Source organism: Cygnus olor, chromosome 1, assembly GCF_009769625.2.
Source record: "Cygnus olor isolate bCygOlo1 chromosome 1, bCygOlo1.pri.v2, whole genome shotgun sequence".
NCBI classification, from domain to species: domain Eukaryota; kingdom Metazoa; phylum Chordata; class Aves; order Anseriformes; family Anatidae; genus Cygnus; species Cygnus olor.
In genome coordinates, this window is record NC_049169.1 from 103572870 (window position 1) to 103594437 (window position 21568).

At 41.9% G+C, this 21568-nt stretch overlaps 1 protein-coding gene across 8 annotated transcripts; it reads right to left on the reverse strand.

Annotated features, from left to right (window-relative positions):
• Positions 1-6635: 6635 nt before the first annotated feature.
• Positions 6636-20669, reverse strand: LOC121078869 (C-type lectin domain family 5 member A-like). Of its 8 annotated transcripts, XM_040575507.1 has the most exons (9): positions 20487-20599; positions 20188-20281; positions 18459-18677; positions 15827-15874; positions 15136-15225; positions 10398-10463; positions 9348-9490; positions 8577-8686; positions 6636-8008 (listed from the first exon to the last, which is right to left on the reverse strand). In XM_040575507.1, the coding sequence occupies exons 3-9, from the start codon at positions 18508-18510 to the stop codon at positions 7807-7809; spliced, it is 711 nt and encodes a 236-aa protein (XP_040431441.1). In that variant the 5' UTR covers positions 18511-18677; positions 20188-20281; positions 20487-20599; the 3' UTR covers positions 6636-7806. The 8 variants fall into 8 exon arrangements, with proteins under 8 accessions (XP_040431441.1, XP_040431390.1, XP_040431400.1 ...); XM_040575456.1 differs by lacking the exon at positions 20188-20281 and having other exon boundaries at positions 15827-15916; positions 18609-18677; positions 20487-20667; XM_040575466.1 differs by lacking the exon at positions 20188-20281 and having other exon boundaries at positions 18609-18677; positions 20487-20663.
• Positions 20670-21568: the final 899 nt, after the last annotated feature.

Sequence of the window (21568 nt, forward strand, 5' to 3'; positions counted from 1 at the left end):
CAAACAGGCTGTTTGCAAAGCTTTTAATGGCACTTGTTCTCTCTTCTTGGCAGCCCATGCTTTGGCTGCAGTTGCTCATCACTGCCCTGAAGCTGTGTATATTTGAGTAGCCTTTGTCATAGTATCTTCTTTAGTTATTCAATCTGCTCCAGTGTTGTGGACAGTTCCAGAGGCATTACACTTTGTAGGCACATCCACATATCACATCCAGATTGGTTTTTGCAAACTAATGCAGTATATTTCTTGTCACAGGTCTTTACCCCAAAAAGGTTTTACAATGCTGATAAACTCCTTTGTGGCCCAGTATGCCATCCATGTCAGTAACCCTTTGCAAACAACCTGGTTGTTGGTATATGCACACACGTGCCCTTCTGTACAACTGAGTGTTAAATGGACCATATACTGTTTGTCCTACTGCCTAGATTGGCCTCACTGGTATCTAACAATGTTTGTTTCCATTCTGGGTTATAGTATACCGCTTGCCACCCACAGTATTGTATGCGGCCAATCTGTCAATTACCCACGCAACATGTTTCTGTTCTTCTGTTAGATCACCATGCAGTGGGACCTCCTGCCTATAGATGGATGGTTAAAAAGTTATTGCCCATTCTATTGATTCTGGGGAATGGGTGAAAGCAACAGCTCCCCAGAAGGGCAGCATGAGCGTAAGTGATGTTGGGTTTGCCTGAAAGCATACCTTGCTGCAAATAGTGTTTCCATTTAAAGTGGGTAGCCTGAAAGTAAAAGGTCCTAAAACAGTTTGCAGCACTCTGCCCCATCAATATATCAAAGCCAAGAAAACATCTATATATAGGAGCTGCCAGCACCATGGTGCAGATTTATCAATAGCCAATTTAAAATGGCCCAGCAAACCCATTTTTTTTCCCCATACCCCCCTAAAGCTATCACCCACTGCTCTCCTCCCCAGGGCCACATTATCCTTAGGGATACATAGGGATGTTGGTCCCCCGGGTGGTATGCTCTGATGGAAACATGTGATGTTTCCATATGATGATCTCACCTCTCCGAGGAGATCGTGGCCCCGTGACCATACACAGATCTCGAGCTCACCCTGTTTATTTCCCATGCTTTGCGCATTGGTATACAGGCACTTTAGGGAAGCAGCAGGTGTGGTTACCCCTAGAGGGACACAAGAAGATTCCAGACAGGGTATCGGGAGCATTACCTTCTCTGAGGAGCCCTCGGACAATCCTATGGGACAACTCAGAGGTTTTTCCCTGCTATCTTCAACAGTGACAGCAGTGACAACATCCCCCAGCCCTCCTCTGTCACATATAACTTCTCTCCCTTCCCCTGTCAAACCTAGTTTAAAGCCCTGGTAATAAGTCCAGAGAGCTTGCTCCCCGATACACTTGTGCCCCACTTGCTGAGTCGGAGTCCATCAGCAGCCCACATACCTGGCTTCTCAAAGGCCTGCCCAAGATCAAAATACCCAAAGCCTTGGTCTAGACACCACCCCCTCAACCAGTCATTTACCTGTCCCGTTCTCCTTCTTTCTGGGTCCCAGTCACCCATCGGGAGGACAGATGAGAACACTACCTGCACCCCTGATCCCTTCAACATCCTTCCCAGGGATGCAAAGTCCTTTTCAATGTTACTCATTTTCCTTGTTGCAGCATCCTGGGACCCAGCCTGAATGACAGTAAGAGAATAGTAGTCCTCTGGTTTAATGAGCTGTGGCAGAGCTTCCTAGTGTCTCTGACACGCACTCCAGGAAGACAACACACCTCTCTGGAGAGGTTATCCGGGCGGCAAACGGGAGCCTTGGTAACCCCAAGCAAGGAGTCCCTGATTACTAAGACTCTCTGCCCGTTCTTTGTGGCACTGGTTTGGATGCAGTGCCCTGACCGTCCCCACTCCCTATGCTTGGTACTTCCCTCCTCCTTGACATGCTTCTTGGGGCGTGGGTTCCAACTACTGTCCAGACCTTCATCCTTTTCCTGCCCGAGAGCCTCGAATCTATTACCCAGGGACACTGTGGGGGTTGGTGGCACCGTGGGTGTTGGGGGCAGATACCTCCTTCTGCTTTGAGCAGATACGGGGGTCCAGCCCCTTTCCTCTCATGGGAGGTCAAGCCCTCTGTCCTGCAGGTGAGCAGCTGGATCAGCTACTACCTCTTGCAGGGACTTAGGAGGGGGCTGCTGGGCCTCAGCAGGGGTAGGTTGACACCTCCTGTCTCCCTCAGAGACTCCCAGGAGCCCCTCAGGCTGCCGATCTCTCGCTGCAGCCCAGCCATCTGCTCAAGCAGTTCCTTGAGCAGGGCACACCTGAACCCATGACAGCCCACTCTTCCCCCAAAGCCCAGGGAGGCCTCCAGATTCCAGAGCACACTGCAGTCCTCAGTCTGGACTGCCACTTCACCAGATGCGACTCCACCAGATGCTCTGGCCTGATAAGCAGGAACTTGCTGCAGGTCCGTCTGTGGTTCAAGAATGCTGAGGAATCTTACTATAAGTATGTTCTAAAAGTTGGCTAAAGTTTGGTGGTTGCTAAGCAGAGGGTTGAATTGGTCAATACACTCCTTTCTGCTCACCAGTCTTCTGAATTCATCTCCCTTACAAAAAAACTGTTTGTATTTTATTTATCAAAAAAGAATACAGTGTATTGAGGTCTAGTGTAGAGAAACTACTTTTTTTTTGTTGTTGTTCCAGCAAACTCCATGTTTTTCTTTAAAACTACATTTAGTCCATCTCCACTGTTCTCTAAATGTACTGTATTCTCTCAGAGGATTCCTGCACAGTTGAAAAAAATATGTATATTTTTTTAAACATGTATTATTTTTCTGGTTGTTTGATCTTCATGTTTTGTCCCAGACCTCATAATAACAAGGAAACTTTTCAGAGGGTTAATGTGTATATATGTGTCGACACATATGCATATATACACACATATTTTCTCTTCAACATGCACTCAGCCATTTATCTTTGTTGATTCTTCCATGAAGGGATCATTCAGGTTATCTAAAATCAAACCATGCATGGGGGGGAATTGCACAGAAATCATGCTTTTATGTCAGTGCCATCACAGACAAAAGTGGAAGAGACAACTCATACCAACCAGAGAAGTGAGGTTGGAGGAATATTGCCCCAATCAGTAAATGAGCAGAATAACCCAGTTAATCCAATAAAGACCACTTTGCTGTGCATCTCTGGTAGTTTAGACTTGCCAGATAGTCTCTTAGGTAAAGAGGTTCTTGTCTCTTTCTCCCCTGAGACATGGTGGTTGGGAAATCTAGTATTTCCTGATTTATTTTTTTATGTGATTTTTCAGATTGTTTTAAAGATTTTCAGTGGAATATTATAATAATAAGTGACTGCAATGTAAATAGTGTATGGCCTTAGCATAGACTGTAGGGAATATTACTGTTGCAAGAATAGGACAATTTGGCGCAAGAAAAGGGTATTTTAATTTTAAAGCTGCTGTGCATTTATGTGAAAGCTATCCTAAGCCAAACAAACACTGTCTTTTGTTGGCTCAACTGTAAATAGGATGCTACAGACAGGGCTGCAAAGAATGGTCCTTCTGACAAAGGGTATCCCTGGGATGCGTCTTTATGGTAGACTTCAGCTCTGCATCTGACTGCCCGCTACCACACTGGTAAGCAGGAAGATGTCTTTGTCCTTTCTCTAAATTGAATTGTACTGCTTTTCATGTCTACATAGCTACTGTCCAGAATGTGATATGCTTTGGTTTTGTGCTTTGAGTGTCATCTCTCCCTCCTCATAGTTTTGGCCAAGTCATGAATGTAGTGCTTTTAGTCAAGAGCATGCTTTCCTTTTCAAAAGGGCCACTTGTTGCATTGTGACTACCCTGGGTTCCCTTTGCCCTTCATCAGAGGCAAAATAGCTGAAGTGATTTTTCTTGAAGCAAACTTGGATATAGGTCTATGAATATAGGACAAACCCTAAAGAATACCTCTTGAGTCATAGAATCATAAGAAATTCTTCCTAATGTCCAGTCTAAACCTCCCCTTGTGCACTTGAGGCCATTTTCTCATGTTCTAGCACTTGTCACCTGAGAAAAGAGACCAACACCCACCTTGCTACAATCTCCTTTCAGGCAATTGTAAAGAGCAATGGGGTCTCCCCTTTTCTCCAGACTATACAAGCCCAGTTCCCTCAGCCGCTCCTCAAAGCTCTTGATTTCCAATGCTTTCACCAGCTTCATTGCTCTCCTCTGCACACCCTCTAGCAACTCCGTATGCCTCTTGTTGTGAGGGGCCCAAAACTGAACACAATACTTGAGGTGCAGTCTCACCAATGTTGTGTAAAAGGGGACAATTACTTCTCTAGTCCTGCTGGCCACACTATTTCTGATGCAGGCCAAGATACCATATGCCTTCTTGCCCACCCGAGCACTCTGCTCGTTCATGTTCAGACCAGCACCCCCAGGTCCTTTACTGTTGGGCAACTTTCCAGCCACTCTTTCCAAAGCCTACACTGCTGTATAGGGTTGTTATGACCCAAGTTCAGGACCTGCCACTTAGCCTTGTTGAATGCCATTCAATTGGACACAGCCCATTGATCTAGCCTATCCAGATCCCTCTGCAGAGTCTTCCTGTCCTCAAACAGATCAACACTCCTGCCAAATTTGGTATTGTCTGCAAACTTACTGAGGGTGCACTCAATCCCCTCACTTGGATCACTAATAAAAATTATATGCAAAACTGTCCCTAAGGCCGAGCCCTGGGGAATGCCACTGGTGACTGGGTGCCAGCTGGATTGAACTCCATTCACTAAGACTCTCTGAGCCCAGTTACTCAGGCAGTTCTTCACCCAGTGAACTGTACACCTGTCCAAGCCATGAGCAGACAGTTTCTCCAGGAGAATACTGTGGGACACAGTGTCAAATGCTTTACTAAAATCCATATAAAAAACATCCTCTGCCTTTCCCTCATCTACTAAGTTCTCAGTCCCAGGTTCTTCTTGATAATGGTCATTGAATGAAGCACCCTGGAGCCTGCCATGTATCTAGGATGCGCACTATGAGGCTCACACTGTCAGCCTGACCTAGCCAAATGACTGTTGACCCATTGCCCAACTGCAGAAAGAATTAAAACCAACCTTGTAATTCTCTGCAGTCACCAACCACAGAAGTTCTGAGAGGTTAGGTTTGGATTGGTGTGGGATTCCCCTGCCCTTGGCATCAGGATGAGACCACAACAAAGACTGAGTTGGTGTGAGTTACTTCACCTTTTCCTTGTGGTGGACACGCCAAAAGCTAACCAAAGTCTCTCAAACTGTAAACTTCACGTTTATTTAAAATGTAAGATAACAAATCCAGAGAAAGATAGACTTGTGAACAAAGGAAGCACTGAGGCTGGGTAAATAAACCAGTTTAAATCAAACTTCCTCACTTGCTAGATATTTCTTTGTAAACAGTGTTCTCTTCTTACTCCTTTGACTTTCTGGATTTGAAGGACTTCATGTAGTCCCACAGTGACCTTAGGGCCACTTCCTCGTTTCTTTCACCTCTGATACGGAGCTGCTTAGTTCTGCTGCTTTCTGAAGCCTCCAAATTTGCATTAGGTCCAGTGGCTCCTAGGGAAGTGATATATCCCCTGCCTCCTTCATCAGAGCCCACCCAATTAAAGCCCAGCAGCTAGAATACAAAAATTAAAAGGCAGCTCTCTTCCAGACTTCTCTGTAGTACAATGCAGAGCTATCTCCCACCCCCTTCAGTAAACTGAGTACAAACAAACAGCCCCATCTTCCTTCTGAAATAACAGTTTAGACTCTGGTTTGGGCCACTGAGATTATTGTGTTACATTTATGTTCTTACTTTGTTCTTCGGTGATTAAAGGTTTGTGAAGGAACTACAAATATGCTTTAAAGGAGACTTGATGAATAAGGCCATTAAGAAGTATTGGTTGTCTCAGAGTGTTGTGGTTTAGCCCGGCTGGCAGCCAAACACCACACAGCCGTTCGCTCACCCTCCCCCCTCCCTCTCTGGGATGGGGGAGAGAAACGGGAAAGTGAAGCCTGTGAGTTGAGATAAAGACAGTTTATTAAGACAGGAAAAATAATAACAATAATAATAATAATAGTAGTATTAATAATAATAATGTGTACGAAATAAGTGATGCACAATGCAATTGATCACCACCCGTTGACCGATGCCCAGCCTATCCCCGAGCAGCCAGCCCCCCCCACCCCGGCTAGCCACCCCTATATATTGTTCAGCATGACGTCAGATGGTATGGAATACCCCTTTGGCCAGTTTGGGTCAGCTGTCCTGGGTCTGTCCCCTCCCAGCTCCTGCTGCATCCCTAGCCTGCTCGCTAGCAGGACAGAGCGAGAAGCTGAAAAGTCCTTGGCTTGGTGTAAGCACTGCTCTACAACAATTAAAACATCAGCATGTTATCAGCGCTCTTCTCATCCTAATCCAAAACATAGCACCCTGCCAGCTACTAGGAGGAAAATTAACTCTGTCCTAACTGAAACCAGGACACAGAGACATCAGAATGTGCTTTCAAGTAAGAATGAGAGAAAGTTTCCTGCATGATTCTATGTTCATTAGCCTTGGCCACAACATTTTGAATAGCAATTGTTGATTAAGAAAAGACATTTTTTTCTTTTCTTCCTTTTTTTTTTTCCTTTTTTTATTCTTTTTTCCTTCTTCTTCCAATGAGTAAGCATGCCATCACTGCACTTCATCGAAGAATTCACAAATCTTTCTATCTTTCTCCATCCTGCAGATGCTGGAGAGAGCCATGAATCGACTTTGACACAATTTGAAGTAAGAGTGTTTCTGCCTCAAAGGAGATGGTAAAAATGACAATCCTTAGAGTCACAAAAGCACCAGAGTCCCAAGAGCCACTGAAAGACATTGGAAGAGCTCTGGTAGCATTCACCATTTGCTGGTCATGTCTCTGCCCCACTGGTACCTCCTCTTTCTTGTATTGGCTCTGACATGTCAGTGCCAGAAAAACCTTCATGTATATATTTCTCCATTATCCTGAGAAAAGCAGAAGAATCTGCTGTGATGTCATTTTCTGCAGGCCACTCTCACGTCTCTCACCAGCTTCTTCACAGGTACCTTTGTTTTCAGTAACAACTTTCTGTCCAGCTAACTATTATTGTGACTCTGTTTTTCAACTTTTGGTTGTCTCTACTGCTCTTCATCCTGTGCACTTTCCCATCAGGGTTAAGTCTAACTCTGACTTTCTTTCCTTGACCTACACAGGACTGCTGATGATTTTATGCAGAGGTCTGTGGTGTAGGATCATTTCACTTTTTGTAGGCAATCACATTTTAGCCCCCCAGAGATCTGGTATCCAGTGCTGGTAAGTACTTGCTTAGGGTTTTCTGGTCATTTTTTTCTCCTGTCAATCTTGTCTATAACATATAAGGATGGGTGTGGTTGCACTTGTCTACAAGATCCAAAATATAAATACGTCTTAAACTTTACCTGCAGCTGCAGGGAAGGCCAGTGCATGGCAATGCTTCAAAGTGCCTCCTTGCACACAAGGAGGACTGTGGATGTAGAAGTGTGTATGCATGTGTCTATGAGAAACAGGATCTGTATGTGATCACACCTCTCACCAAGGCAGGACTCATCACCAAACAGTGGTTCCCTAAAAGTCAGGCATCTGATGTTAGCAAGTCATCCAGGTTCCTAATGCGTAAAAATTAAGGTTCTTCCAGAGGCTCATCCATCCAGTCTTTGACACCTCTCTTAGCAAAAAATGTGCTAAGCTTGGCAAGGTGTCTAGACAGAAGGGTGAGAGATTCCTTTGATTAGATATTTAAGCAGATAAAATGAGACAAATTCCATCTGCTGTTCCTACACAAAACTGGGAGTAAGGTTCCTACTTGAATCTGTTTTTTGTCGCTCCTCTTCTGCCTCTTCTGAAATACTTGCACCTTTTTCACACATATTTTTTGTTGTTGAGGATTCATAGCAAGGTGCAGTTGACACTTTGCCAAAGCCAACAACAGTGCAGAAGTAGTCAGGAGGTCCTGTTACAGGTCCTGTTATATTAAATCTGAACAAGGAGAGAAAGTCAGATTTAGTTTAATTCCTGACCCAGTTAGATGCAATGGCAGTGAATAGTATCATTTACATGAAAGACAGTGTGTCACCTCGCCTTGCAGCCTATGTCTTTGTCAGTTGAAATGGAGACTGCCTCATCGGAGAGTCTCCCTCCCAGCTCCTTAATTTTTTTTCGCTCATCCTCAACAGAAGTATATGGGCTATGCTTTCCCATGCAGAGACCTTTCTCTTCCTTGTTATGCTCCATTCAATGATGCTAAGATCACAGTCTCTTTTATATCTGCCTGGTGTATCCTTCCTCTCTTCACTGAACTCCATTTAGTCAGATACCTCCTTTGCCAGCAGAACTGTAGCTGTGTCCTGTCTTGCCATCCTGATCTGACATGCCTGATTCAGCCATGGACTCCCTTTGAATTGTCATTAGGATGTACTGTAGCACCTGAATCTCAAGGAATCAGTATGCTTCAAAACCCTGATTTTGCTTGCACACTGTGTTGGCCCTGGAGCATTTGTGACAGTTTCTAGACATTCATCACAGTGATTTGCTGGAATAAGCTTACATGTCCATGCTGTGTTCTCTGCCGTTAATCCACTCCCACTTCTTCTTGCTTTCATTGTACCGGAGACCAAGTAAGTAGTAATGACTTGTGGATTGTGAAATAAGGTAATCCTAGACAGGAAAAAAACCACAATGCTAATACTTCCAAATTACATTTTCTTCACTGGACGTGCACAGAAATTTTAGTACTAAATAGCCAACATAGAAAGAACCGTATGGATCTAGCTACGCTATCTCTTTCTGCAGCTTCAGAGGATGAATTCTTTCATTCTTATTTAATCTCATCCCTCTTCCTGAGGCTTCTTAGGAACAGACTAAATAAAATAATACACTCCTGATACTATTAAAGCTGTACATTGTAGTTAGCCAGATGTGACTTAACACCTGGAGACACTTTTCTGTTCTGTAATGGGAAGGCCTCTTCGGTTTTTCTCAAAGTGATGTCTCTGACCAACAATGTCTGTTTGACTCATTTGGTCTTGGTTTGTGTGCTAAATCCCTTTAAGGCATACATCATGTAGGAAGAGAATTTGTTCCTTCCAATGGGAACACCTTTGAGGAGAGAAGCTTCTAGATGCAAGACTTTAAGAGGGTAAGATGCCAAAATGCATCTTACTGTGAAGGCTTTTTCTACCTTACAGAGGTGCTTGGTGTACGTGAGTGTTTATAGGCCCCCAGAGACATCTAACATAAGAAGACACCAGTAACCCACGAGATCTTTGACATACAGGTCAAACAACCCTAGAAGCAGCCCCATGGATATAGATCTCACCAGTTCTTTCTTGTTGTCAATGGTCACCAGTTCTGAGTGCATGCCAGTACATTCATCATGGAAAGCTTTCCAGTTTTTTCTTTCTGTAGTTTGAGAAAAGAAGTAGCATTTTTTCCCATTTCTTTTCCAATGTTGGGGGCAATCTATAGGAGGGAAAAACATGGAAAATTCCATGTTCAAACAAACAAAATGATCCCATTACGAAAAAAAAAAAAAAAGAAAGAAAAAAAAAGAGTAAATTACAGCCAGAAAAGTACCCTTGTGGTTCTGTTCATAATTTTCAGCAGGCCGCCAGGGATCCCTGCCAATCTCTATAGCTAATACAAGCTCTTAGTCTCTATGCATGAGTCAGAGAAGTAGGATCATGGATAACATTATCCAGTCTTTTAAAACTTTGCTCAGGAAGTAAAGAGAAAAGCTTGGGGCAAAAAGCAGCTTTCAGTTTTCAAACATCTTATTTGCCTCTTTCAATATATGGCAAAAGTGATGCTACTGAAAGAAAGAATATTTCTCCCTGTTGCTAGGAACAGAAGGACAGAGAATGAGACTTGGAAAGGGTGATACAATTCAATGAGACCGAGACTGTGTGATAGAGTTTTGTTAGTTACTCAGCAGCCCTTAAACATCAAAAAGAAATTACACTTAGTTAAAAGGCTAAGAATGGAGGGGTATTTGAAAGCAATACATACACATTGATCCAGCATGCTCACTACTACGCTGTGATACCAAAAGGACCATTGTATTAATGTCCATTCATCTAGCCACAGGCTCCTCTGCACTACCATGAAGGGAGGAAGTCAGTTCTTCCTCCCTCTGAAGCAATAATGTAGTGTTGAGCAAGCACTACTTTCAAAGACGAAAATATTGCTGTTTGGCCTTGAGAGCATATTCTCTGAGTTATTAATGACTTTTTTTTTTTTGGTCAGATTAGTATTTTTATTATTTTATTATTTTTATTATTTTTCCTCTGAATGAAATCAAGAACCCTTCTTAAAAGGCAATCCAACAGATACCTGGAAACTGCCTTTTGGACCACAGATGATTACCTACCTTGTGCCTTATCATAGGTCATGGAGAATGTTTCTCTGTCCTGTGGGCTGCTTGTGGTTGGATGGTCTGGAAATAAGATGACAATAATTTCTGTTTTGAATAGCTGACCATTTTGCCACAGAGTGTCAAAGCTCTTCTAGACCTTTTTGATCCTCACTATCACTCCACAAAGAATATCTACTCCTCCCCTATTTCCTCCTCTATTGAAAAAAATGGTAGTACTATACTGTGGAGCAGATTTCCAAAGTGTTGCACCCTGAGACCAAAAAGAGACAACAGTCTTCACTGTAGGTTTTAAAGCAGATACCCAAGCTGAAATAACCTTATTTTCACAGAATTAGTGGCTGAGATCCCATAGGACATGGTCCTTAGGGACAGGGGATCTGTTCAGAGCTGGCAACTATTTAAGAATATTTTCCTTAGAGAGCAAGATCTCTCTATTCCCATATGCAATATATCAAGCAAGTAGGAAAACAGCATGGTTGAACACGAACCTGCTGGCCAAACTTAGGCAAAAGAAGAAAATGCACAGACAGTGGAAACAGGGCCACGTACCCTGGGAAGAGCACAGAAATGCTGTCCGGATGTGCAGGGATGGGATCAGGAAAGTCAAGGCACTGACAGAACTAAACTTGGGGAGGGATGCAAAGAATAACAAGAACAGGTTGTACAGGTACATTGGCTGCAAAAGAAAGACTAAGGAGAGTGTACCAACCCTGACAAATGAAGAGGGAGAACTGGTAACAACAGATGTGGAGAAGGAAGAGGTCCTTGACAACTTCTTTGCCTTGGTCTTCACCAGTGGTCAGGCTTCCCACCTATCTTGAGCCCTCAAACCTCTAGGCAGGGGCTGGAGGACCAGAGTCCCTCCCACTGTAAGTGAAGAGCAAGTTTATGACCTCCTGATGCAACTTAACAACTACAAGTCTATGGGGCCTGATGACATGCATCCCAGGGTCCTGAGGGAATTGGCTTATGTAGTTGCCAAGCAACTCTCCATCATATTTGAAAAAATCACGGCAGTCAGGCAAAGTCCATGGTGACTGGAAAAAGGGAAACATCACTCCCATTTTTAAAAAGTGTAGAAAGGAACACTAGGGGAACTACAGTCAGGTGAGCCTCATCTCTCTGCCTGGCAAGATCATGGAATGGGTCCTCTTGGAGTCAATGTTAAGGCACATGCAGGACAAGGAGATGATCCGGGACAGCCAGCATGGCTTCACCAAGGGCATTAGTATTTTTATTATTTTATTATTTTTATTATTTTTCCTCTGAACAAAATCAAGAACCCCTCTTAAAAGGCAATACAACAGGTACCTGGAAACTGACCAATCTGGTGGCCTTCTATGATGGAGTGACCGCATCGGTCAACAAGGGAAGACTGACTGTTGTCATCTACTTGGACTTCTATAAGGCCTTTAATGTGGTCCCAGACAACATCCTAATCTCTACATTGGAAAGATATGGATTTGAAGGGTGGACCATCTGGTGGATAAGGAATTGGCTTGACGGCCACACCCAGAAAATCAATGGCTCTATGTCCAGGTGGAGGGCAGTGATGAGCAGTGTCCCTCAGGGGTCTGTCTTGGGACCGGTGCTTTTCAATATCTTCATTAATGATGTAGACGATGGGATTGATTGCACCCTCAGCAAGTTTGCAGATGACACCAAGCTGAGTGGTATGGTTGATATGGCAGAAGGAAGAGATGCCATCCAGAGGGACCTGGACAGGCTGGAGAAGTGGGGCCATGTGAACCGAATGAGGTTCAACAAGTCCAAGTGCAAGGTGCTGCACCTGGGCCAGGGCAATTCCACACATGAGGACAGACTGGGAGAAGAACTCATTGAGAGCAGCCCTGGGGAGAGAGACTTCGGGGTTCTGGTGGACAAAAAGCTCAACGTAAGCCAGCAGTGAGCACTTTCAGCCCAGAAGGCCAACTGCATCCTGGGCTGCATCAACAGAGGAGTGACCAGTAGGTCAAGGGAGGTGATTTTCTCCCTCTACCCTGCCCTCGTGAGGCCCCATTTGGAGTACTGCATTCAGGTGTGGGGCCCCCAGCACCAGAAGGATGTAGACCTGTTAGAGCAAGTCCAGAGGAGGGCTACAAAGATGATCAGAGGGCTGGAGCACCTCTCCTCTGAAGAAAAGCTGAGAGAGCTGGGGATGTTCAGCCTGGAGAAGAGAAGGCTTTGGGAAGACCTCCTTGCAGCCTTTAAATACTTAAAGGAGTCTTATAAAAAAGATGGAGAAGGACTCTTTACTTGTGTAGATAATGATTGGACAAGAGGCAATAGTCTTAAACTAAAAGAGGATAGATTTAGACTAGACATAAGGAGGAAATTCTTCACTGTAAGGGCAGTGAGACACTGGAACAGGTTGCCAAGAGAAGTTGTGGATGCCCCATCCCTGGACGTGTTCAAGACCAGACTGGATGGGGCCCTGGGTAACCTGACCTAGTGGGTGGCATCCCTGTCTATGGCAGGGGCATTAGACTTAGATGATCTTTAAGGTCCCTTCCAACCCAAGCCACTCTATGATTCTATGATTATTTTCCCTGTTTCTTCTGACATAGTGGCTGTGAGGGATTTGTGCTCCATGGCAGGCTTCTGACTCCCAAAAAAAGGGACTTTGGAGAGAGGCTTACAACTTCATTTTTGTTATCTGATGACTAACTGGACTGTATGACTATCACAGAGAAAAAGGAAAAAAAAATCTGCGAGGGTGAAGAAAGTGGTTTTGAGGCCCCAGATGAGCTAAAGTTATGCTTTACTAAAGCTTATGTTTACTAGAGCGGGTCATGTGTTTTTATGTATTTTTCAAGTCTTCTCAAGCCTCTGTTTTTTCAGTTTTAGCAACTTCCCCAAGAGTTTAGATCTTGAAAGAACTGAGTTCAGGGATCACTCACAATTAACAGGCTAGAGGAGGATTCTGTTTTTCCAGCTGGCTCTGTGTAGCAATAACTAAATCTACATATTCTCCAAGCTTCTCTGCTTGGGAAAACTCAGCTGTACATCAGAGAATCAGAATCACAGAATCATTTAAGTTGGAAAAGACCTCTAAGATCATCAAGTCCAACTGTTAACCTAGCACTAAACCATGTCCCTAAGTGCCACGTCTACACATCTTTTACATACCTCCAGGGATGGTGATTCAACTACTTCACTGGGCAGCCTGTTCCAATGTTTTACAACACTTAGAGTGACAAAATTTTTCTAATATTCAACCTAAACCTCCCCTGGCACAACTTGAGGCCATTTCCTCTTGTCCTATCACTTGTTGCTTGGGAGAAGAGACCGATCCCTACCCTGCTACAACCACCTTTGAGGTAGTTGTAGAGAGAGACAAGGTCTCCCCTGAGCCTCCTTTTCCCTAGGCTGAATAACCCCAGCTCCCTCAGCCACTCCTCCTAAGACTTGTTCTCTAGACCCTTCACCAGCTTCTTTGCCCTTCTCTGGACACTCTCCAGCACCTCGATGTCCATCTTGTAGTGAGGGGCCCAAAACTGAATGCACTATTCAAGGTACGGCCTCACCAGAGTTGAGTACAGGTGGACAATCACTTCCATAGTCCAGCTTGCCACACTGTTTCTGATACAAGCCGGGATGCCCTTGGCATTTTTGGCCACCCAAGCACACTGCTGGCTCATATTCAGCTAGCTGTTGACCAATACTCCCAGGTCCTTCTCTGCCAGGCAGCTTTCCAGTTACTTGTGTAAAAATACAACGGCCCCTGCCATGAACAGCTGTTTTTAGTTCAGCTGACTATTAGTTACTGAAATGTCTAGAATAAAGTTTCAAGAGGCATTTTTGAGGTTATTTGGAGTTGAACAGAAAATGTATTAGTAACTACGGTAAAGAAACTATAGACTAAATATTATAGTGGTAGAATTATTATACTTGAAACCAGAATCAATAAATTCATTGAAAACAGACAAAGAAAAAATAAAATAAAGTAAAATAAAGCAACATAAAGTAAACTAAAGTAAAATAAAATAAAATAAAATAAAATAAAATAAAATAAAATAAAATGAGAAAAAAGATTGGATTCAAGAGAGTTCTGACAAACTTGTACCAGAACAGCATAGTTCATGCTGTTCATGGTTCAGCATGGTATGCAGGCTTCATACCTGAGACAAACAGTAAAAGAAACAAAATATTAAAAGAAAGAACTTAATTTACCAGCAGTAAACTCAAAAATAAGATGAGAGAAAAGAAGTGGGGTGGCATTTAGATTATGTAAAGTGCAAACAAATTCCTTTAAATTCCCTAAAACTCAGGAACCTCTTTCAAATGTACTTTCATTCATATTCAGTTAAAGATTTCTTTTGTTATAGACATCCTAGTGATGTTATACAAGATCATCTCTGAAATATTCTCATGGGTAACCACCATAATATCATTATAATTTCATTTTTACTTTCTTTTTTTCAACATATTTGTATTTATTTGATTTATTTGTTTAATTTGATTTGATTTGATTTATTGCTTGAATGTTGTATGTTTTGATGATTGTGCTTCGGGTTTTTTTTCTTTTGGAATTTTTCTTTTGAAAACATAGAATGGAAAACCATTCAACTCCTTACAGATTTCTCTTATGACCATGGTTTGTCAACAGTTACTGTCCTGAACCATCAAAATAGCCTTCTGCTTCTACTGGTTTTACTTGTCATGATTTAGATGTTATTCTTTGGGTGAGCCACAAGTAAATTGCAGTTATTACATTTTTAGCTGAACTTACACAGGAGTGTCAGCCCCACCCCTAAGACCAGTAGGAGGATTATCACAGCAATCAATATTCCAATATGTGTTCTGGAACAACAGTTTTTACCTACAGAGAGAAAAAATAAGGATTAGGAAAACAACTGTGGTAGGACCTTTCATCATCATTCAAAGATGCCCTTTCCAGGCTCATATTGAGACAACTCTTTCAAGTCAGTCAAAGTTTTTCCCTCTGATGTTCTTCTTGTGCATACCTGTTTGTTTGTTTTTTTTTTCTTTCCTGTCATAGGTATTCAACTGAACCCTTCTGATACTGCCTAGAATACTATGTTAAATTCTGCTGTACCTGATGCTAGAGTTCAGTGCTCTCTGGCATCCTTACCTGCCCTCTCAAAATATTAGTGAAGGAAAACCCAATCAGCCTATCAGATAAAGGTCCTGCCATATCATTTTTTCAGAGGAGTTGAACTGTCTCATCTTTATGTTTTGACAGTTGTTTATGTATTTTTGGTTTTGGATTTACTTCAAGGAGATCCTTGCGTCAGTCATTACTCTGTCAACTCAGTGGGTACTGCAGAGCACAGGCAGCTTCAAGAGGGTCAAAAGATATGTTTGGAAGCTGACTGAACTCATCAGACACTGAATTAAAGGGTAAAGGACAGCTTTCCATCACTTCCCCCTTCACATATCTGCTAGAGTATTTTACTTACCCCTTCTTCTGTCTTTGAAGTTTGTGATGTCCGTTTGACCACTGGGAACTGTAGAACAAATGTAGGTTATTCCGTATATCATCCCTAGATCTTTAAAGTAAATAGTTTTATGTAAAGGAGGAGACCAACCCGAATCTTCACCCTAACTGCAGTCAATACTTGGTCTGTTTTGTCTGATAACCTCATTTTCACGCCTATGTATTCATTACTATCTGAATTAGTGAAGTATTAAAAAGCTGTCATATTTAATACAGTATTAAACTAAACTGCTTTTAAAACAGTCTTTGAAAAAGAATCAGCAACCCCAGAGTGAAATGGATCAAGGTAAATTCAAAGAGGCCAAACTGAAGATGCAGAAGCAGTTTTGGATGCCAGAAGTGGATAAATTGGTCAATTACTATTATGGGAGCTATTGGAAGGGGCGTGTGCCCAGGCAGAGTTGGCTGTACCTCACTGTCAATCACCTCTGTTCCTATTCGTTCCTGCTGGGCAAAGAGGGTGAGTTGTAAACTTGGTAGTTGCTTTTCTGCTATATCCCATGATCTTTTTGATGTGGTTGATCTTTCATGTGGACTTTTTTTAAAGCTGACTGTTGGTTTTATTTGTTTGTTTTTCCTTTTAGGAATCCCTTGAGCTCTGGCTCAGCATGTAGATCAGTCCTTATACTCATAGGCACTTCGGTGAAATTTAAACCGAATGCCTGAGTCACAGCTGGACTTGATTATCTTAGAATTCTTTTCCAACTCAAGTGATTCTGTGGTTCTATATACTAGAAGCCTAAGAAATAAGATGAGATGACCTAAAATGTCCAGCCCTAGATTAAAACACCTAGGCCTCAGGCACCAAAGAATGTGTGCTTTGTGTCATCTGAGATGGCCTCAAATATCAGATAACTGTACATGTCTGGAAGATGTTACAAAACCTACATGAGATCTGTGGTCTTCTAGATCTGCCTGCTGAAGGCAGACAGAATGTGCTAATACTTCCCAGGTGGTTCTGGCCACCTGCGGTTTGTTAACCGAAGAGCACCCCAATATGTATATGGGAAAGTGGATAGAAGGAAAAGAGACAGCATAGTACTAGACTACAAAAGGAAAAATAGAGTGCTAATGGATAAAAGAGGGGAACTACATAAAGGAGAGGGCACTTATAAAAAGGAAGTCGAAAAGTGCTGCTAGAAGAGAATAAAATTCATACAGGCAGAGCATATATTATTAAAGGATAACATCCTGGCAGCATGTGGACAATATAAGCCACTTACTAAGAATGATCTGGGAACAGATAAAAGGAAGCAGACAAGGCTATTAGAAACAGATGGTAAACTTTACAAAGCTGTAAACATAAAATTTACAAAGCTGTAAACACCAAATGAAAGAAATAGAAAGTATCACAAATGGTGGGAAGATACAAATCATAGATAAAAATAATTAGACAGCTAAGAACTTGAGAAGCAAAAACCATCAGAATTACCACTCAACCTGTCTCCAAACACAATGAGAGAAGGTAACTTTTTGGAGCTTTGTAGGCCAGTGGATTGTATGGTATCCATGAAGTATTCAGAAGATAAGACTATAGCAGAGAAATTAAATTAATCCTTTAATCAGGGTTGACTGAATAAGAACTGGGTGGATCTCCCATTTCAGGACAGTATTGTGTGAAGAGTTTCTTGAATATGGCCCAAATACACAAATGGGTGCAGTAAAAAATTCCAAGACAAGTTAGGTGTGAGACTGCTGGATTACTAATGCAGTTTCGTAATCCCTCTCTTGAAACTACCTTTGCACCCAGGAATTAGAAGGTAACACATCTAATGTGAGCTAAGCCCACAGATAAATAAATAAATAAATAAATAAAAAAGCTAGAGTAGATCTGTGAACTTCAGCTGATCACACAATAACAGAACATTTAAGTTGGAAGTGACCTTTTCAGAACACCTACTTCAAAGCCCTTGCTCAAGCAGGTTAAGGTAGAGCAGGTTGCTCAGGACTGTGAGGTCAGGTTTTGACTATCTCCACAGATGGAGACTCCACAATCTCTCTCTGGGAAACCTGTTCCACTGTTTGACCACCCTCAGAGTAAAGAAGTGTTTTCCTTTGTTCTGAGACTGTACCAGGGAACCTAGTGGGTACTATAATATGGTACCCACTATAAAATCCTGAATATCATGGAGACCTTGGATTGGGTTTAGCTGCTTACTGTTTCTTTCAGGGAGCATTAGCTGAAATAGTAGGCCAGCTCAGAATAGACAAATGCAGCTGGTTCTTCATTGCATATTTAAAAGAACTGTGGATCTCCTTGTCAAAGGATGTTATAGAAATCAGGACTGTGTATGGAATCAAGGGGAGATTGGGCAAGTTCATAAAAGAGAAATCCACCAATGGTAAGCAAATAGAAACACGTCTGCCTCAGGAAGTCCTTGAGTAGTTGGATGCATGTGAAAGTTATTACAGGAAGATAGCATATATGCCTACCCTCTTCTTACTAGTCAGTAGTTGTACACCTTTGACTGCCATTGCAGATAGAGGTTGGGCGATGTGATTTCTTGATACTGCCCATAAATCTTGTGTTCTTATGCCAGTGAATCCAAGAAGTGTTTAGTTGCATATAATACAACAGGTCAGCTGCTCCTTACTTTGGCTACATAAAGCAGTCAAGTGTATATTCCTGTCTCCATGTGGTCCCATGTGGTCTTATATCACTTCATTTCTTGAAAACAAGGAATGGACTCCTCTCTTCACATTGTTTAAATTCATATCATTTTAGCAGACAGCTGAAAACTCACCAGATGATGCATAGCTAGCTACAGCACTTGTGTCTAGGGATTGCACATTCAGTTCTGCGTATGTAGAATCTAAAAGCAGGCAAAAATAATGGGGAACAGAAAAACAAGAGAAACAATTTAAATGTAATAAAAATAACTGCAATTATGAGAAATGATAAACACGTGGCAGCAACTGATGCAATTCATGTGACAGTGTTTAATTTTGACACAATAATATGTTTGCCCACTGTATTCAAGACTTGCTATAAGCAGAAAAAAGATCTGTTTTATCATCAGTTCAGTGCGGACAGTGACAGAGGAAACATGAACACACACTTTAAATCTAAACAGAAGTGGAAAAAAATGTCTAAGGTCTCTGACTGTCTTACCCAATTTACATACAAACGCGAGTGGTGAGAGTGGTTACGATAAGGAACTAGACCTGAAAGCTACAGTTGGTACTGAATTTGAAGGGGTTACTTATTAACAAGATGGTGAGGAAAAGTTGAGAACTACTCCAACATCTGCAGATAATAAATGGAAGAAGGCAGGTGGGGAAGGAAGGGTAGGAACATGTAAAAATAAGGTAGGAAAGAACAAATACGATGTTGCAATTTTATAAAACGTTCAAAATCATCCTGATATGCAGCACTGAGGTCCATTGTTTATATCACCATACAGAATTAATATCTTCTATGATTGTAAGTGCATTCTTCTGCTTATAGAATTAATATAATTCCTTTGAGATTAATGCATTTGATCCCAGGAAATCTGCTGTCATAGAGAAAATAGCAAACCAGAGGGAAAAGAACAGAAGACATTTTCTAAGCTCCTTTGTGTAAGATATTTATACTTACTGGGAGATACAGTGCATAAATTAAATGAACATTTACAGGAAAATAGTTCATAGGGGATTTCCAGAAATATAAAAATGCTATTTAAACTGTGTAAAAGCTGTAAGCAGGAGAACATGTATTAAATTATAAGTAAAATGGAACTTTCAATCAAGTGTCTTCTACCGTGGTTGTATGTCAATCTAGCTGTGAGCTAATCATTTGAAAGAGGTGATGGGAATACTGTTTCTTGGGGTATTAGAAATTCCAGCCACCTCAAAATAAATGCCAAGGGATTACACTTTATGCAAAATTCAGGCGCAGGATGGCAAGAAATAGGTACTACTACTCCTGTCCAAGAGATAGTAATGTTAAACAGAGAAAGAGGGAAAAAAAAAAAAAGAAATACGGAGATGAAGTCTATAATGTCTATCATTTTAGGATGTAATTTTATGCAGATGTAGCAAAAACAGTGCAAAAATTTATGTAATAATTCTTACTGCTAAGATAAGATTTAGGTAAGAATTTTGCAAAATCATTGTACTAAATCAAACTGAATCTGTTCATGAAATATTTTATGCTTGATTTCTTAAACAAGCAGCATGTGCTGGCAAGACCAGGAGGGAGAAAACCCAAAACAATGCTTGCTATGCTCAGAAAGCAGCATTGTACTATGCATGAGACTGCTTCAAACAATGGAAACATGAGGAACTCAACCCTCTGATCAGTTTGCTGTAAGAATCAGAGTATGCTACATAAGAACAGACCTGGATCAGGAGATCGAGTAACATTCAGCTGTGGAGTAATTTCTTAAATTGGACCTCTTAATACCACACAAGAAACTCCCCTTCATATTTGCACCTTGACAAATGAAAAGTAGACCTTATAACAATTCCCTTTATTCTGGTTAAAAAATAAACTAAAAATTGACCCCACCTGCAAATTTTTCACAGCTTTGCCCTCTATATTTCTTTCACCCCCTTTGGGGCTTTGGTGCCACCCTCTTTCAAAATATCTGTGAGGGAGGTTGAAGAAAACAAAGCTCAGTGCAGACAGATTGACCTACCTTGGACATTGATGTCCTTCTGTAGCCTAGACCTGCTTGATTCAGTCAAGTTCAAGTCAGCATAGATGAGATTTTCTGACATTCTTATTCCCACTTCTTTTTTTCCTTTGTTGCTGTCGAAAAGTTGTTCTCTGTTGTAACGGGCTTGTAACTTCCCTCCTCTTCTTCCTCAAGAGGAAGTTCTTTCTTCCTTCTGTCATACAGAAACCAGTAATGATAGGGGAAGTTTGATTCTAACTGATCTTTTTATAGCAGGGTTAAGGGTATAGAGTTAAGGTTAAGGGTAAGGTTGCAGCCTCGATATGACGACCTTTGTCTAGAAGGGGTTCTGGCATTGTTAGTATTTTCAAATTCTATTTTTTCCCCTTGTATTTTGAAAAGACAAACTTTGTTAAATGAAATGGGAAGGAGAAAAACAGAACAGATTCAGAAGTGAGGTCTGAAAAGCAGTGTAAAGCTCTCAGTGTGGACCTGCAGCACATCATAGGGAGCAACCCTGAGTTGTTCAGGAGGCAGCGCTCTCAAAAGCAGACATCTGAAAGTATGATATATTTGTTCCTGATCTGTAGAGAAATGTATTCAATACTGCTGAAAGAGGACCCTGCCACACTTCAGGATTTTGTCATGTGGCTGCAGCTTTTTAAAGCCAGAAACATCTGAATTCCTGTGTCCTGAGGAATGTGGGTTTCATGCAGCTCACAAACATGTTCATCCACTCTGTGGGTAACTTCTGATGGCAAATTGAGATTCCTAAAGTGGGATGGCTCCAGCATGTCTCAGGAAGGGCCAAGGGTGGTTAATTTGCAAAGGCAGCAACTAGAAAAGTTTAGCCTAAACACAACAATCCCCAGGCTTTCCAAGTTTTTAATCCCCACGACTGATGCTTTCTTAGAACAGAAGATGGCAGGTATGTGGACCATGTGCTGTGAATCATTTTTAAAGGGAGTGCTCATAGCAGCAATTAGCAATTGAAAATACCAGATTTACTAACATGCCCTGAAGGCAAATTGATCTGCCCGGAGAAATCTCCTGCCCTCATTAAAGTACAAGGGAGGATGAATGGATAGCTCTGTACTCTTGGC